The sequence below is a fragment of the Eucyclogobius newberryi genome, unplaced genomic scaffold (assembly GCF_026437365.1).
Source record: "Eucyclogobius newberryi isolate DKJ021-1_F unplaced genomic scaffold, fEucNew1.0.hap1 SCAF_16, whole genome shotgun sequence".
Classification (NCBI taxonomy): Eukaryota; Metazoa; Chordata; class Actinopteri; order Gobiiformes; family Gobiidae; genus Eucyclogobius; species Eucyclogobius newberryi.
Genome location: NW_027315790.1, coordinates 31611265 through 31630274, shown reverse-complemented (window position 1 = coordinate 31630274; position 19010 = coordinate 31611265). Strand labels below are relative to the sequence as shown.

At 43.0% G+C, this 19010-nt stretch overlaps 1 protein-coding gene across 1 annotated transcript in view; it reads left to right on the top strand.

Moving 5' to 3' along the window:
* The first annotated feature begins 4249 nt into the window (after positions 1 to 4249).
* LOC140362198 (prolyl endopeptidase-like) overlaps positions 4250 to 19010 on the top strand; it is a 29142-nt gene continuing 14381 nt past the window's right edge. The window contains exons 1-9 of the mRNA XM_072448274.1: positions 4250 to 4420; positions 6030 to 6104; positions 7203 to 7336; positions 7412 to 7542; positions 8380 to 8592; positions 9333 to 9454; positions 10023 to 10128; positions 11169 to 11360; positions 16470 to 16667. Of these exons, the coding sequence (XP_072304375.1) occupies positions 4376 to 4420; positions 6030 to 6104; positions 7203 to 7336; positions 7412 to 7542; positions 8380 to 8592; positions 9333 to 9454; positions 10023 to 10128; positions 11169 to 11360; positions 16470 to 16667 (1216 nt within the window). The 5' untranslated portion in view covers positions 4250 to 4375. The remainder of the gene's footprint in view (positions 4421 to 6029; positions 6105 to 7202; positions 7337 to 7411; positions 7543 to 8379; positions 8593 to 9332; positions 9455 to 10022; positions 10129 to 11168; positions 11361 to 16469; positions 16668 to 19010) is intronic.

Here is a 19010-nt window from a genome sequence, read left to right as displayed (position 1 = left end):
TTCAACCTTAATTTGGTTAAAAATGTATTAAAAAGTCCGGATAGAATGACTCGCTATTTGCTAATGTGTTGCTACATCCTTCGGGGAGAATTTGCGTTTTGTTTTTTTGTCGTCTCGCGTTCACAGTGGGCGAGTCTGGGCTGTAATCTGACTAATCTAATCTCCCCGTCTCTTCTACCTGTTTCTGAGCGCGGCCAATTAGAGGCCCATCTGCCCCGCACGCCACGTTCAAACGCGGCTAAGTCCTGAAGGGGGCGCGGCGCGGGAGCTCAACCCGTCTGCGGCCGCGCCAATCTCTGCCGCCGTAACAGCCCATCTGCCCCGGTCCACTTTCATCCCACAGATTACGGCTCCGACTCCCTCCTCTCTCAGGACAATTAGCCCCGCAGTCGTTAGGTAACACTGGGAGTCATGAGTGGTGATGAACTGCAGCGAACGCACCGCTAACTGGTCACGACGCACCGCTAACTGGTCACGACGCACCGCTATTAAACTGGTCACGACGCACCGCTATTAAACTGGTCACGACGCACCGCTAACTGGTCACAACACACCGCTAACTGGTCACGAAGCACCGCTAACTGGTTACGACGCACCGCTAACTGGTCACGACGCACCGCTAACTGGTCGCGACGCACCGCTAACTGGTCACGACGCACCGCTAGCACTGCTAACTGGTCATGACGCTAACTGGTCACAAAGCACCGCTAACTGGTCACGACGCTAACTGGTCACGAGTCGACACACCGCTAACTGGTCACCACGCAAACTGGTCACAACGCTAACTGGTCACAACGCTAACTGGTCACAACGCTAATTGGTCATGACAATAACTGGTCACGACGCTAACCAGTCACGACGCTAACCAGTCACCACGCTAACCAATCACAACGCTAACCGGTCACGACAATAACGGGTCACGACGCTAACCGGTCACAACGCTAACCGGTAACGACGCTAACTGTTCAAACGCGATGGCGATACAAAGGAAAATACACGATTCTTGATACAAATGTTCCTGAATTTTACGGTCTTGAAATGTGAACAGAACTAGTTAATTTTATACTTGTTATATGTTGTTTTACTTGTATACTGCTTATTTTGATGAAGATCTTTGCCAGTTTTAGGTCTGTAAAGTTGTGAAAAAGCTGTTCAAAAGCCGTGATATCTGCGCCGACTGTGAGACGTGATCAGGAAATAAACCAACACCTTTCAACATTTGGGAAATCACCTGGTTCAGTCCTAGTTCAGTCCTGTTATAGTCCTGGTTTAGTCCTATTTTAGTCCTGTTTTAGTCCAGGTTTAGTCCTGGTTTATTTCTGTTTTAGTCCTGGTTCAGTCCTGGTTCAGTCCTGGTTCAGTCCTGGTTCAGTCCGGTTATAGTCCTGGTTTAGTCCTATTTTAGTCCTGTTTTAGTCCAGGTTTAGTCCTGGTTTATTTCTGTTTTAGTCCTGGTTCAGTCCTGGTTCAGTCCTGGTTCAGTCCTGTTTTAGACCTGCTTTAGTCCTGGTTCAGTCCTGCTTTAGTCCTGGTTTAGTCCTGGTTTAGTCCTGGTTCAGTCCTGGTTTAGACCTGCTTTAGTCCTGGTTCAGTCCTGCTTTAGTCCTGGTTTAGTCCTGGTTTAGTCCTGGTTCAGTCCTGGTTTAGTCCTGGTTTAGTCCTGGTTCAGTCCTGTTTTAGTCCTGTTTTAGTCCTGGTTTAGTCCTGTTTTAGTCCTGGTTCAGTCCTGATTCAGTCCTGGTTCAGTCCTGTTTTAGTCCTGGTTTAGTCCTGTTTTAGTCCTGGTTCAGTCCTGATTCAGTCCTGGTTCAGTCCTGTTTTAGTCCTGGTTTAGTCCTGGTTCAGTCCTGGTTCAGTCCTGGTTCAGTCCTGTTTTAGTCCTGGTTCAGTCCTGGTTCAGTCCTGGTTTAGTCCTGGTTCAGTCCTGTTTTAGTCCTGGTTTAGTCCTGGTTCAGTCCTGGTTCAGTCCTGGTTCAGTCCTGGTTTAGTCCTGGTTTAGTCCTGGTTCAGTCCTGGTTTAGTCCTGGTTTAGTCCTGGTTTAGTTCTGGTTTAGTCCTGGTTTAGTCCTGGTTTAGTCCTGGTTCAGTCCTGGTTTAGTCCTGGTTTAGTCCTGGTTCAGTCCTGGTTTAGTCCTGGTTTAGTCCTGGTTCAGTCCTGGTTTAGTCCTGGTTTAGTCCTGTTATAGTAGTCACACCTTTTTTCATAGTTTTGGCCGGGGTGCTACTTATACTTGTATTCATACTTATATACTTATACTCCGGAGCGACTTGTAGTGACATTATTTGTTATTTTCACACTTGCAACTGCATTTCACGCTCCAGTGCGACTTATATAAGTTTTTTACATCTCTATTATGCATTTTTTAGCTGGTGCGACTTATAGTCGGGAAAATACGGTAAATATAATGTGTGGCTTACGGGTCTGTAAATGAGAAAATAACAAAAAACGCTAAGATTTCAAAACAAGGAAACCCCCGGCGTGTTGTTGAAAGGCAAAGACCGGGTTCAATCATCTTAAGTGATGACTCGGTCCATTGCATCAGCGCCGCAGACAGGTAAATACAATAAAACGGGTCATAGGCCTGACTAACAGCTTATGGTCTCATCAAGCCAGTCTCACTTAATCACCTTATCTTAATTAGTTGGAAATTAGCCGTCTCTGGCCCCCGTCTCGTGTCTTTCCCTCCTTTTCTCCAGCCGTTTTCATAGATTTGCGGATTACGCAGATTATTTGTCTGAAACTCTTCTCTCTGAGCGACAATCCCAGAAAGCAGACTCTCCACATGTTGTTTTCGGATCAGAACAGGAACTCTAACCTTTGTTTACGCGTTGTTTGTTTATACATAATGGACTAGAAAACGGCTTGTAAGTGTCTGAAACTTTCCCTCTAGAGCCACACTAAATATTAATTCTGTTTTAAAAGTTTTGAGATTTTAGCGCTTATTTTGATAAAGATCTTTGCCAGTTGTAAGTCTGTGTAAAGTCGTGAAAAAGCTGTTCAAAAGTCGTGATTATCTGCGCCGACTGTGAGACGTGATCAGGCAATGAACCAACACCTTTTTTAGTCCAGTCCAGTTTTAGTCCAGGTTCAGTCCTGTTTTAGTCGTTTTAGGCCTGGTTTAGTCCTGTTTTAGTCCTGTTTTAGGCCTGGTTTAGTTCTGGTTAAGTCCTGTTTTAGGCCTGGTTTAGTTCTGGTTAAGTCCTGTTTTAGTCCTGGTTTAGTCCTGTTTTAGTCATGGTTTAGTCATGGTTTAGTCCTGTTTTAGTCCTGGTTTAGTCCTGTTTTAGTCCTGTTTTAGTCATTTTAGGCCTGGTTTAGTCCTGGTTTAGTCCTGTTTTAGTCATGGTTTAGTCCTGGTTTAATCCTGTTTTAGTCCTGGTTTAGTCCTGTTTTAGTCCTGTTTTAGTCATTTTAGGCCTGGTTTAGTCCTGGTTTAGTCCTGTTTTAGTCCTGGTTTAGTCCTGTTTTAGTCATTTTAGGCCTGGTTTAGTCCTGGTTTAGTCCTGTTTTAGTCATGGTTTAGTCCTGGTTTAATCCTGTTTTAGTCCTGGTTTAGTCCTGTTTTAATCCTGTTTTAGTCCTGTTTTAGGCCTGGTTTAGTCCTGTTTTAGTCCTGTTTTAGTCCTGGTTTAATCCTGTTTTAGTCCTGGTTTAGTCTGTCTCTGTCTGTGTTTTCAACGGCACGTCGCACATTGATGACATCACTCTAGGGATTCTGTTTTAAAACGCAGCACTACTTCCTGTCATTTTTTAAGCTCTTATTTTTCAAAATTTCGTACCAATCCCGCAATTTAAACATATTTCAAAAGTTTTTCCTTCTAATTATGACGCTGCACAATTACATGGCGCTAACGAAATCTCTATTTTCACTTGTTAAAATGTTAAAGTTTCTGCTTATTTTTCCTGTACGATATGTAGGATGTTCTCGTGCGTTCTGAATGATTTTTGTTTTACGCCGTATTCACGTATCTTTGTCCAGATAAAGTGCGTTTTTACCGTGTTTTACTTCCTCCTCTTTCACACTCAGCCTCTTGCGCAAAGTCGGATTTGACGAGTGTCTATTTCTAGCAACAACTGCCCATGACTTACCGTAAAGATTTAAATAAAAGTATTACTCACTTACCTCGTGATCACGTGGGCGTCCGCGCGCGCCACGAACACCTGTACGTGAACGTGACGCACCGTGACGCGGCACTTCCTGGAAAGTCACGCACGCGCGGAGGCGGGGTCAGGCGCGCGCGGAGTACAAACCAAAACACTTTCACTTTCTCTTCAAGTATCTGTCGAATCACGCTCTTTTCAACGCCAAAAACGACGCCAAAACTCTTGAAAATACAAACACGGACGAGTCAAAGTGCGTTGTTGACGTGGAACATGGCGTCGTTTACGTATCCGGCCGCGAGGAGGGACGAGAGCAAGGTTTGTGCGCGTTTCGAAACTTGTTGCTAACTTTAACTTAACTTTTAATGCCAGTCACGGCGCTGCGCTTTTGTTTCCGCGTTTCGAACTGTAAAATCGATACTTATAAAGAACGGAAAGTGAGTCACGTGAGGTGGAGGCTTCGTTTAAAAGAATAACTCATCGTGTCGCGAGGAAAGAAAAGTATAAACCGTGTAATTGTCGCTAAACGTGTTGTTGTTGCTAACGACGTGACGTGACGTTAGCCGAAGGTTTATCGTGACTCGGCACAAGTTAAACGTGTTCTGCAGTAAACTATATTTAAACTTACATTTACCTGTTAATATGAATGCATTTTAAAGAATAAAAGAAACAGTGTGACAGCTTTTGTGTTATATGTCTGTCATTACTAAACACGCAGAAGCAACTGTACAATCTGGTTTAATTAAAGTTAAATCAAAATCCCTCATTCACTTTAACTGGTTCAGTCCTGGTTTAGACCTGATTCAGGCCTGGTTTAGTCCTGGTTCAGTCCTGGTTCAGACCTGGGTTAGTCCTGGTTTAGTCCTGGTTCAGTCCTGGTTCAGACCTGGGTTAGTCCTGGTTTAGTCCTGGTTCAGTCCTGGTTCAGACCTGGGTTAGTCCTGGTTTAGACCTGGTTTAGACCTGGTTTAGACCTGGTTCAGTCCTGGTTCAGTCCTGGTTCAGACCTGGGTTAGTCCTGGTTTAGACCTGGTTTAGACCTGGTTTAGTCCTGGTTCAGTCCTGGTTTAGACCTGGTTTAGACCTGGTTTAGACCTGGTTTAGACCTGGTTTAGTCCTGGTTCAGTCCTGGTTCAGACCTGGGTTAGTCCTGGTTTAGTCCTGGTTTAGACCTGATTCAGTCCTGGTTCAGTCCTGGTTCAGACCTGGGTTAGTCCTGGTTTAGACCTGGTTTAGACCTGGTTTAGTCCTGGTTTAGTCCTGGTTTAGACCTGGTTTAGACCTGGTTTAGACCTGGTTCAGTCCTGGTTCAGACCTGGGTTAGTCCTGGTTTAGTCCTGGTTTAGTCCTGGTTTAGACCTGATTCAGTCCTGGTTCAGTCCTGGTTCAGACCTGGGTTAGTCCTGGTTTAGACCTGGTTTAGACCTGGTTTAGACCTGGTTTAGTCCTGGTTTAGTCCTGGTTTAGACCTGGTTTAGACCTGGTTTAGTCCTGGTTCAGTCCTGGTTCAGACCTGGGTTAGTCCTGGTTTAGACCTGGTTTAGTCCTGGTTTAGTCCTGGTTTAGTCCTGGTTTAAACCTGGTTTAGTCCTGCTTTAGTCCCTGTTTAATTAGAAATACTGGAAACCACAGCCTAAAGTGTATACTATAATTGTGTACAACAGAAGCTTCTGTCATGAAAAAACACATGTTAAAGTACAAATATGACAAAATATAGTTCCGTCTTCGGTTTATTTACACGACAATATAGTTATTATCATGACAGATTAGAGTCAAATTAGAGCATATTGTGATTAATCTGTAATATGTAGTGCTCAAGTAGGTTTTGTTTCCTTGTTTCATAATAATAATATACAATATACATTTTACAAAATATGGAAAACGGCGATAATGTGATATATTTTTGTTTATTTGTGTTGTTTTCCAGGTGGATAAATATCACGACGTTGAGATCTGTGACCCTTACGCTTGGCTGGAGGACCCCGAGAGCGAGGAGACCAAAGTGAGTATCCAACACGGACACAGTCTCTAGGACTGGCCGGGTTTGCGGAGGGCGCCACCTTCATTCTACAAATACCGTATTTTTCAGACTATAAGTTGCACCAGCCAGAAAAATGCATAATAGAGAAGAACAAACATATATAAGTCACACTGGAGTATATAAGTATAAGTCGAACCCCGGCCAAACTATGAAAAAAGGTGCAACTTATAGTCCGGAAAATACGGTACTAATGCTACAGGAAATACCGCTTATTGTCATTAAATAAACTCTTCCCTCTAAAGTTCCTATGACAGGTTTTTACAATGTTCTAATTTTGACTTTGTTGTTTTTTTTCAAATCTGATTTACGTCAGGGGGCTCTCTAAGCTCTTTGCTCTCCTGCAGGGGGCGCTCTAAGCTCTTTACTCTCCTGCAGGGGGCGCTCTAAGCTCTTTGCTCTCCTGCAGGGGGCGCTCTAAGCTCTTTGCTCTCCTGCAGGGGGCGCTCTAAGCTCTTTGCTCTCCTGCAGGGGGCGCTCTAAGCTCTTTGCTCTCCTGCAGGGGGCGCTCTAAGCTCTTTGCTCTCCTGCAGGGGGCGCTCTAAGCTTTTTACTCTCCTGCAGGGGGCGCTCTAAGCTCTTTGCTCTCCTGCAGGGGGCGCTCTAAGCTCTTTACTCTCCTGCAGGGGGCGCTCTAAGCTCTTTGCTCTCCTGCAGGGGGCGCTCTAAGCTCTTTGCTCTCCTGCAGGGGGCGCTCTAAGCTCTTTGCTCTCCTGCAGGGGGCGCTCTAAGCTCTTTGCTCTCCTGCAGGGGGCGCTCTAAGCTCTTTGCTCTCCTGCAGGGGGCGCTCTAAGCTCTTTGCTCTCCTGCAGGGGGCGCTCTAAGCTCTTTGCTCTCCTGCAGGGGGCGCTCTAAGCTTTTTACTCTCCTGCAGGGGGCGCTCTAAGCTCTTTGCTCTCCTGCAGGGGGCGCTCTAAGCTCTTTACTCTCCTGCAGGGGGCGCTCTAAGCTCTTTGCTCTCCTGCAGGGGGCGCTCTAAGCTCTTTGCTCTCCTGCAGGGGGCGCTCTAAGCTCTTTGCTCTCCTGCAGGGGGCGCTCTAAGCTCTTTGCTCTCCTCGTCAGGCGTTCGTGGAGGAGCAGAACAAAGTGACGATGCCGTTTCTGGAAAAGTGCCGCGTCCGAGAGAAGTTCCAGCAGCGACTGACGGAGCTTTACGACTATCCCAAGTACAGCACCCCCTTCAGGAGAGGGGACAGGTACTGCAGCCCGGACGCGCACAGTCAGACGAGGTCACACTTGTTGTATTGTATTGATTCTGTGTACTTTTGCAGGTACTTTTACTTCCATAACAAAGGCCTTCAGAACCAGAGCGTGCTGTACGTGCAGGATTCCCTGGACGCTCCGGCCTCCGTGTTCTTCGACCCGAACACGCTGTCCGAGGACGGCACCGTGGCCCTCGCCAGTGAGTGTGGGACTGTGGAGGCGGTTTGAATGTGGCTAGCAACGATAGCCGCTAGGTTTAAGGTAGAGGTGTGAGCAGATACTGAGAAAGAGGCGGTTATCCATGTGGCCGATGCGGAATGTGATTCATATTTTGTGCATAATTTTTACCAAGTTTCAGACACTTATAATCCATAACGAGCAGCCGATTAGAGTTTATTATATTTTACCTGTTTGCTACTCATTGACTAGCATTTTATTAAAAAGTTAAAGCTGTTCTTTTGTACGATGTCATGTGTTTTTGAGTAAATGTCAGCGCCACAGTGAAGACGAGGTGATATTTGCACAGTTTATGCAGATTTACTTTGTTTACATTAGGACTAGATCACAATTTAAAAAAACAACTCTCTTTTTGAGCCATATTGTTATTTTTAATTCTACTGTAGTTCTACCTCATTAGCTTTGGACACTTTTTCAGTATTGATACTTGTTCAATAAAGTATCTAGTTTCGATACTAGCTTTAGTGTCGATTAGTAGCTGGGTAGTGATACATTTGAAAACCTTGCCACCCGATGATGTCACAAAGTTGAAGTATTTTGAGTTGTACAGACTGAATATTATGTTTCCTTGTGTGATTTTGACGTTTCCTTGTATGTTTTTGACATTTTCTTGTATGTTATTGACATTTCCTTGTATGTTTTACACGTTTGTTTGTGTGTTTTTGAACTTTCCGTTTATGTTTTTGAACTTTCCGTTTATGTTTTTGACCTTTCCTTTCATGTTTCTCACATTTCCTCGTGTGATTTGATGAGGAAACTTCCTGATAAAGTCAAACGGTTCACTTTGCTCCTGCTGCAGTGGGCCGTCTCTCTGAGGACTGTAAGCTCTTCGCCTACGGCCTGAGCACCAGCGGCTCGGACTGGGTCACGGTCCACTTCATGAAGGCGGACGGCGACCTGGACAAACTGCCCGACGTTCTGGAGAGAGTCAAATTCAGCTGCCTCGCCTGGACCCACGACGGGAAGGGCATCTTCTACAACTGCTACCCCCGACAGGAGGGCAAAACGGACGGTGAGACATGTCCAACGGGCCTGACCTTTCAGCGCTTGGCCTTGAATGTTGTCATGGCCAAAGTGAAATTCGACCAGCATTTTGTTTGAACAATTAAGCACGACAAAGGCTCTGCTCTTGATCAATCTCTGACGTTAATGTGAAGTTAATTGTGGTCGCATTAGAATGGGGAAAAATATCAAGGTCTACTGTTTACACTCTTGTTTCTCCTGTTTTTACTTCACACACATGCTGTAACTAAAAAACAGTGATTAGGAATGTCAATATTATCAGGTTTATCGATAATCGTGATTATTCAGGTCACATTGTAATTGTAAAAAGCCCAAAGTGAGAATTGGGACAAGTTTAAAAGCAAAAATGGAAGTATTTTAGCTCAATCTATCGTCCAAAAAATATATTTAAATGTAAATAACTTGTTTTATCTTGCTGTTTTTGTCACATTTAACTGTATTTTGTGTTAAATGTTGTAAAGCCGGTCACAAATTGGAGGAAAAGTATCATGTTTTACCACAGGAACGACAGAAAATGAAAGATTTCACTGTTGTTCGGTCACTGTTTCGACAATCGTGAATAACCGTTAAATCGTGATGTTTTGTCTCACTAAAATCGCAACTCTAAAATGTGATACATCGCAACGTCCCCACTGACGATTCATATCCCCCGACTTTGAAATGATGACATTTTTGGAAAACGTTCGGCTCCTGACGAGTTGTGATTGTTTTCCTGGTTTCCGGTTGTAGGCACGGAAACGACCTCGAACATGAATCAGAAGCTGTTCTATCACGCCATCGGGACCCAGCAGTCTGAGGACGTCCTGGTGGCGGAATTTCCCGATCATCCCAAATGGCACAGCTCCGTTACGGTAAGAAAAAAACCTACACCACCAAAATATTGCAGATTTTTAAATTATTTGTTTTAGACGTCAATATAGAATTATTTTAAGTTTTAAAGTTCCATGACAGGTTTTTCCGATGTTCTAATTTTGACTTTATTTGGTGTTTTTATACCTGTTGTGCATATAAATTATAGTTTTACACCAATCGAGCAGGTATTTGTGGAGAAAATGTTGAAAAATTTCGAGAAAATGACAGGAAGTGACATCACACCATCACACCTCATTCCAGTCAAAGTTTATGCATAAATTACACAAAGAAACTACTTTTTTTGACTCTTTAAACATTAATTCAACAGAATATTTGTCAAATAAAAATAGTTGTGACATTAAATTATTTTAATTTCCTAGTGTGACGTCATCAATTACAAACAGGAAGTGAAATTATAAACCTAAAAAAATGTGCTATTCTGTGATAAAATTGGTATGATTTTTCGCTCAAATTCCAATCATATTTATCTCAACTGCGTTTTAGTTCAATGAGTGGTCCGACCTGTAGGGGGCGCTTTAAACTGTGTAACTCCCCGTCCGTCTCCAGATCTCGGACGACGGCCGGTACGCGGTTCTGTCCATCACTGAAGGTTGTCAGCCGGTGAACCGCCTCTGGTACTGCGACCTGCAGCAGCTGCCCAACGGGATCTCAGGTCAGACGAGGAAACGCAGTGACCCAAGGCGCGCTGCGTGACCTTCTGACCTTCTGAGGGGTCGCCGCGCGCTCTATGTTATTGTCACGCCTAGAATAGATTTAGATTTTTATTGAGGATTGATTTGGCACTTGGCATTTGACTTTACATACTAATCCTGAAGTGTGAAAAGTTAGCAATATTGACAACATTTCACATTAAGCACAATCTAACATTAAATTAAGTGCATGTATACCTGTCGGACAAATAAATGATAGTTTTACACCGATCGAGCGGGTATTTGTGGAGAAAACGTTGAAAAATCTGCAGAAACTGCAGAATCACATCAGGGACACTCATTCCAGACACATTTTATGCAGAATTTACACAAAGAAACAACTTTTTTGACTCTTAACATTAATTTAACAAAGGGTTAGTGTTTGTCATGGTCATCTGTGATAACATTTTTTATATTTTTTTTTTAGGGAAAATAAAAATATTCGAGACAACTTTACTTACTAATCCTCAATTGTGAAAATCAGGATATTTTTTTTTATAATATTTCCATAAAAGTTAGCAATATTGATATACGAAATCTAACATTAAATTAAGAGTTACCGTATTTTCCGGACTATAAGTCGCACCAGCCAAAAAATGCATAATAGAGAAGAAAAAAAACATATAAGTTGCACTGGAGTATGAAATGCAGTTGCAAGTGTGAAAATAACAAATAATATCACATATAAGTCGCTCCGGAGTATAAGTATATAAGTATAAATGTAAGTATAAGTCTAGTATATAGTCCGGAAAATACGGTAGATTTCCACAGACTGGCATTAAACGTATCCGTCACATACAAGTGATTCATTGCTAAATAAAATAGATGTGTTTAATGCCACAATGTGGAGCATCAGCAGAATCAAAGCATTTCTAATTTGTCGGTTTTTAGTTCTAAGTCTAAGTTTAAACGCTGAATTGTGGCCCGCTCACAGTATTTCATAGTATTTTACAGTATTTCACAGTATTTCACAGTATTTCACAGTATTCGCCGCTCTCCTCAGGTTTCCTCCCGTGGGTCAAACTCGTGGACACTTTCGAGGCCCAGTTCTCGTACGTCACGAACGAAGGGACAGTTTTCTCGTTCCAGTCGAACCTGGACGCGCCTCGTTACTGTCTGCTCAACATCGACATCGAGAAGCCAGAGCGGGAAAACTGGAAGACGCTCATCCCACAACACGAGAAAGACGTCCTGAGTAAGAAGTGCATTTAAAACCTATGTATTAAACACTGTAAATGCATTCTTTAGTTATTTAATTAACCATAAATGTATGTTCCAGTATTGGCATCAGCTGATAAAATTTTTATTTTATTTAGAATTTTTTTTAAATGTTTTTATTTTATTTTATTATATTTTTTATTTCATTCATTTATTTATATTTTTATTTATATTTTTTTCTTGTCTTTTTAATAAAATTTGTTTGTATTAATTAATTAATTAACATTTATTTTATTTAGATGTTTTTTTCCTTATCTTTTTGAAATTTTTGTTTTAGTTTTGAAATTAAAAAATATATATATTTTATTTATTTATTTTTCTTATCTGTTTGGAACAGACTAATGCATAAAAATAGAAGAGCAATCAGGCAAAAAAATATGGCTGTAAGTTTAAACGAAAATACATAATTTAATTTATTTGTTATTTATTTATAAGTCCATCCATCTATTTTCTGTGGTGAAGTGAAAGAAAATGTATGGACTCATAAATTAATAACAAATAACAAAATATAAGCGAGGTCAAAGATTCATTAGTCACTTTATGTCAATTTAAAGGACACATATTATGCACTAAATTTACTTTTTTTTAAACTTTCAACCCTGTTCTATCATTGTTCCCTCATCAAAAACACATCTGGATTAGCATTTAGCTTCATTAACACCAGTTTAATCAATCCTGGTTAGAAAGTCTTCTCCCTCCGAGCGTCCAAAACACTCTGTTCTGAATTTCCTCGATCTGTGATGTCATATTCTACCTGTGACGCGGCTCTGAGAATCTTCTGCTGTTTTTAACTCCATAAATCATCTAGAGACTCTGTTCTGAGCATTTCTCCCGTCTAATCACGATCAGAACGACTGCGTGTCTACCTACCACAGTTTATTATTCACCAGTGTAATTCCCTCTGCCGTCAGTAGATGGTGCAAAACCTCAGCTAGTGCCACGGGAAACGGCAGAGATAAGATAAGATAAGATAATCCTTTATTGTCCCACATGGGGAAATTACAAGAGCATGTTTAAAGCCCAATAACAACACAAATAATGCACAATATTTGTCGGTTGCTCTGGAGTTTAAACTCTAAATGTTGGTGTCGGCAAATATCCTGCGTAAAACCAATCATAAATCCAGGAAAAGGCCGATTGTGTTGCTTTTAAATTACACTTTTCTCCACTTAATCCGTCTAATTATAGTTCCGTGAGTGATCAAAATACTTTCTACTAAGTGTTTTTTAATGTATTTGTATATTTAGAGTATTCAGTATTCAACGGCTCCGATCCTCCCCTCGTCGTATCGATCGTGTCGTAACTCGAGTGAAAGCGAAACGTCCCGAATACTTAGAAAACCAGTTCGTTAATTCAGCCCCGACTCATTACAAAACCCTTCTCTCCGGAGTCGTCTTTTCTCGCCGTTTCGATCGCGTTTGAGGATCTTTGCGGTTCAAACGTTCGTCAAAGGGAACTTTACTTTTTTCACATGTGGGAGTTTTGTTGTGCATGATACGTCGTCCGGCGTCATGGCGACCGCTTAAAGGGAACTCGCGGCAGTCGGTAGAAAGTTGTCTGGATAATCACTTTTACAAACTGTAACGGATGCCCTTTTTTTTTTTACGCCAAATTGAGATGTCACGATTTAAAATTTTGTGGTTGCAACGGTTATTTAAACGGCTACGGTTATTTAAACGGCAACGGTTATTTAAACGGTTATGGTCATTTAAACGGTCATTTAAACGGCTACGGTTATTTAAGTAAAACAACAGTTACGTCCCTTTAGTTTAGACGTTCTGAAATGCACAGGATTCTTGTACAAGTTTAGCAATTCATGTTTAGATCGTTCAAGTATTTGTGGAAAATGTATAATTGCCGTTTGTCTGACAAGAACTGCGATTTTGACTACCGTATTTCCCGCACTATAAGGCGCACTTAAAAGCCTTTAATATATATTATGGCCTTATATATGGATGAATTATAAATAATATAAAAGCGATTTACTCTGGTACACGTTTTGTTTCGCTTAAAGGCGGTATGGACGATTTTTTGGCGATTTGAGAACGCAGGCGGAAGTGCGCATGCGCACTCCCCCGTGCGGACCGATACAACACACACGTGCGTTTGTTTATTAGCGCAACGGAGCGCATCGCATCTCTCGTCTCCCGTAGATTTCTGTCCACTTCTGCGTCAGCTCGAACTGTCTTTCTCCGTCTTCATTTTGCCCCGTACACTGAGGGAACTATATTATGACAGATCCATGCACTTAGGCACGCGGAAACGTGGGGACGAGCCTGACGCGGCTGCAGGTGAGCGGTAGGTGCGTTTTATGATTGATACGTGGCAGGACAAATGATTTATCCATGCCACGAGGAAATATGATAAAAAATTGGCTGAAAAAAATCGTCCATACCACCTTTAAATATGAAAAATTATCCAAATTAGACCGTGCGCCTTATAGTGCGGAGAAGATTAGATAAAATATTCCTTTATTGTCCACACATGGGGACATTTCATATACGAATACGGTAGATATGTGATTCACGTTTGAATAGTAGGATTCTGTTCAAAGTCCATATTTAAGCCCAAATTGGTCAAAAAGACCCGTGAACTGACAAACTATTAAAAGACTTGTGTATTTCAGAGCGTATTTGTAAAGATCAAAACTAAATTTGCAGTTTTTATGCTGAATTAGACGGAAAGTTTGGCACTTCCAGATTTGCTAATTGCGTCCAGTCAAATTGCGGTGAATCTCGCGGCTCTAATGGAACTTACATGTCGGAAATCGCATGTAGATCTTTAGCCTTAGTTATACAATTGTTGCGTGAGGAAACATTGTCATTGTTTTGGATCGTCACGGTGATTGACCAAAAGAAAGATGACGTCTGCACATTTTTGAGTTTGGAAACGCCGGTTTAAACTAAAGTAAAACTCCCAGAACTAAATATCACAGTGCAATATTGGGCTGAACAGTTTTGGAACAATATCTACCGTATTTTCCGGACTATAAGTCGCACCAGCCAGAATAATGCATAATAGAGAAGAAAAAAACATATATAAGTCGCACTGGAGTATGAAATGCAGTTGCAAGTGTGAAAATAACAAATAATATCACATATAAGTCGCTCCGGAGTATAAGTATATAAGTATAAATATAAGTATAAGTCGCACCCGGCCAAAACTATGAAAAAAGGTGTGACTTATAGTCCAGAAAAGACGGTAATTTTGTCCAACATTTTGAACCCGTCTAGGAGCGTTTGAGAGACTGAAATCTGAACTGCTAAACTTAACATAAGAGTCATGTATTTGTTATTAAAAATGTAGTTTGCATTCTTAATAACGTAATAAAAGATATCAAAGAAAAGATAGTTTGTTGTTTAAATTATGTTAACTTAATAATTGCAGACCTTTAAAATTTGAATTCCATTGCGATATACTGTATATCCTGCAGCGCTAGTGCAATTTTATATTATTTCGCGATATTATTGCCATTTTTTCAAACAGAATTGTAGGAATTATTATTTTTCCATTTAAAACACCTGTAAATTTGTTGTGTTATTATGATATAAAAGTGCTTAGTGCAAACAACATGAGGAAATGACTGTTTTCATGTCGTTTGCGCTGAAACGGAGCAAAGCATCATGGTCTATGTAGTTCACTCTGCTCATAATTTGATATATTGTGACAGTGATACTATTTTTGACAATACGATATCACTTTTATCACTTATATTTATTGAGAAGTTGCAAGTATTTGGTCAATTACTTTTCAAAATAATACTTTATTGATAATATAATATAACTTTTTATAACAAAGACAGCTGCATTATTAAAGCAAAATGTCAAAATAGAATAAACCTTTTCAGATTTTCTTGAATAATGCATTAAATTTGTAAATATTCTCTATCTAGAAGCCTTCAGCCACTATATTTCAAATGTGTAATATGTTCAAATGTATTTAATATATCTCAATGTGCAGGATAAATAATAGTAGTAGAAGACTGCCCCCTGCTGGTCTAAACACACTTTCTCTATATTGTGACCACATTTATCACTTATATTAAGTATTAATTCAATGTTTGGAGCTGCCACGATCGGCCGACTACTTCAAAAATAATACTTTTTTGATCCTATAATATCACTTTTTAAAGACATTATTAGGCATTATTACAGCAAAATGTCAAAATAGAATAAACTTTTTTCATATTTTCCTGAATAATGCACTTCATTTATTGTATTTTGGTCAAAAACAAAAAGTGCTCAACATCCCAAGCACAAAACAAGATAAGGAATGCAATTGTGTTATTTCCATTTTGTAGTTTTCCAGCCGATAAATCATCAACAAACCAAAACACACAAGTTTCACAACAAACTGCATTTTTATTCAGCTAAATATTTTCTATGAGTATTTTCTTAAAGATCCTTTTTAACTGAAATAAGGAAGTGGCTTTTTTTGATTCGTCGCAACAACTGTTCCATAATAAAACTCCTTTACTAGATAAACAATGTTCCCTCTGTGTCGTTCTCACATAAGCTCTGTCAAACACACACATTCCCCTTAAATCATATATACTTTATCCTCAATGGGTTAGGGATTTGATTATATTTGACTAAATACATAAACTCAGCAGTATACAAGTCTACCAAGTCATACAACTTTAAAAGCTTAGATTGTATGAACAAAGGGGTGAATTATAAGATAAGATCAGTCTAATAGTGCTTTTTTGTAGTATGAAAACTGGTTTAGTTCTAGTTTGTTTGTATTTCCCCAAATGTCAATACCATAAGTCAAGTATAGAACAATACAGTAAATATAATATACATCTTGTATAGAGCTTTCCATGTAATTTTGCAATCTATGATCACACCAAGAAACTTAATATAATTGACTCTCTCTACTTCATAACTATTTATTTTAATCTTGATATAATCATCTAGATATTAGTTACTGAATGCCATAAATTTAGTTTTATTCAAGTTCAATGATAATTCATAAATGCAGATAAACAATAAGAAGCTTCTCTCATGAGTAAGTTCATTCCTCTTGTGTTTGTAGTAGAAGACTGCCCCCTGCTGGCTGAAACACACTGTCTCTGTGTCTCTAGGCTGTGTGACGTGTGTGAACCAGCACCACCTGCTGGTCACGTACCTCCACGACGTGAAGGACGTTCTGCGGGTGCTGGAGCTGTCGACCGGCGCCTTCGCCTGGGACCTGCCCCTGGACGTCGGGACGGTGTGCGGGGTCAGCGGCAAGAAGAAGCACCCCGAGGTCTTCTACAAGTTCACCTCCTACACCACTCCAGGTCCGCCTGAGGTCACACGCACACTACAAGTTCACCTCCTACACCGCTCTAGGTCCGCCCGAGGTCACACGCACACTACAAGTTCACCTCCTACACCGCTCTAGGTCTGCCCGAGGTCACACGCACACTACAAGTTCACCTCCTACACCGCTCTAGGTCTGCCCGAGGTCACACGCACACTACAAGTTCACCTCCTACACCACTCCAGGTCCGCCTGAGGTCACACGCACACTACAAGTTCACCTCCTACACCGCTCTAGGTCCGCCCGAGGTCACACGCACACTACAAGTTCACCTCCTACACCGCTCTAGGTCTGCCCGAGGTCACACGCACACTACAAGTTCACCTCCTACACCGCTCCAGGTCTGCCCGAGGTCACACGCACACTACAAGTTCACCTCATACACCACTCCAGGTCACACGCACACTACAAGTTCACCTCATACACCACTCCAGGTCTGCCCGAGGGCACACGCACACTACAAGTTCACCTCATACACCACTCCAGGTCCGCCCGAGGGCACACGCACACTACAAGTTCACCTACACCACTCCAGGTCCGCCCGAGGTCACACGCACACTACAAGTTCACCTCCTACACCGTTCCAGGTCCGCCCGAGGTCACACGCACACTACAAGTTCACCTCCTACACCGCCCGAGGTCACACGCACACTACAAGTTCACCTACACCACTCCAGGTCCGCCCAAGGTCACACGCACACTAAAAGTTCACCTCCTACACCACTCCAGGTCCGCCCGAGGTCACACGCACACTACAAGTTCACCTCATACACCACTCCAGGTCCGCCCGAGGTCACACGCACACTACAAGTTCACCTCCTACACCGCTCCAGGTCACACGCACACTACAAGTTCACCTCATACACCACTCCAGGTCCGCCCGAGGTCACACGCACACTACAAGTTCACCTCCTATACCACTCCAGGTCCGCCTGAGGTCACACGCACACTACAAGTTCACCTCCTACACCACTCCAGGTCCGCCCGAGGTCACACGCACACTACAAGTTCACCTCATACACCACTCCAGGTCCGCCCAAGGTCACACGCACACTACAAGTTCACCTCCTACACCGCTCCAGGTCCGCCCGAGGTCACACGCACACTACAAGTTCACCTCCTACACCGCTCCAGGTCCGCCCGAGGTCACACGCACACTACAAGTTCACCTCCTACACCGCTCCAGGTCCGCCCGAGGTCACACGCACACTACAAGTTCACCTCCTACACCACTCCAGGTCCGCCCGAGGTCACACGCACACTACAAGTTCACCTCCTACACCGTTCCAGGTCCGCCCGAGGTCACACGCACACTACAAGTTCACCTCCTACACCGCTCCAGGTCACACGCACACTACAAGTTCACCTCCTACACCGCCCGAGGTCACACGCACACTACAAGTTCACCTCATACACCACTCCAGGTCCGCCTGAGGTCACACGCACACTACAAGTTCACCTCCTACACCACTCCAGGTCCGCCCGAGGTCACACGCACACTACAAGTTCACCTCATACACCGCTCCAGGTCCGCCCGAGGTCACACGCACACTACAAGTTCACCTCCTACACCGCCCGAGGTCACACGCACACTACAAGTTCACCTCATACACCACTCCAGGTCCGCCTGAGGTCACACGCACACTACAAGTTCACCTCCTACACCACTCCAGGTCCGCCCGAGGTCACACGCACACTACAAGTTCACCTCCTACACCGTTCCAGGTCCGCCCGAGGTCACACGCACACTACAAGTTCACCTCCTACACCGCTCCAGGTCACACGCACACTACAAGTTCACCTCCTACACCGCCCGAGGTCACACGCACACTACAAGTTCACCTCATACACCACTCCAGGTCCGCCCGAGGTCACACGCACACTACAAGTTCACCTCCTACACCGCTCCAGGTCACACGCACACTACAAGTTCACCTCCTACACCGCTCCAGGTCCGCCCGAGGTCACACGCACACTACAAGTTCACCTCCTACACCACTCCAGGTCCGCCTGAGGTCACACGCACACTACAAGTTCACCTCCTACACCACTCCAGGTCCGCCCGAGGTCACACGCACACTACAAGTTCACCTCCTACACCACTCCAGGTCCGCCTGAGGTCACACGCACACTACAAGTTCACCTCCTACACCGCTCCAGGTCCGCCCGAGGTCACACGCACACTACAAGTTCACCTCCTACACCGCTCCAGGTCCGCCCGAGGTCACACGCACACTACAAGTTCACCTCCTACACCACTCCAGGTCCGCCCGAGGTCACACGCACACTACAAGTTCACCTCCTACACCGCTCCAGGTCC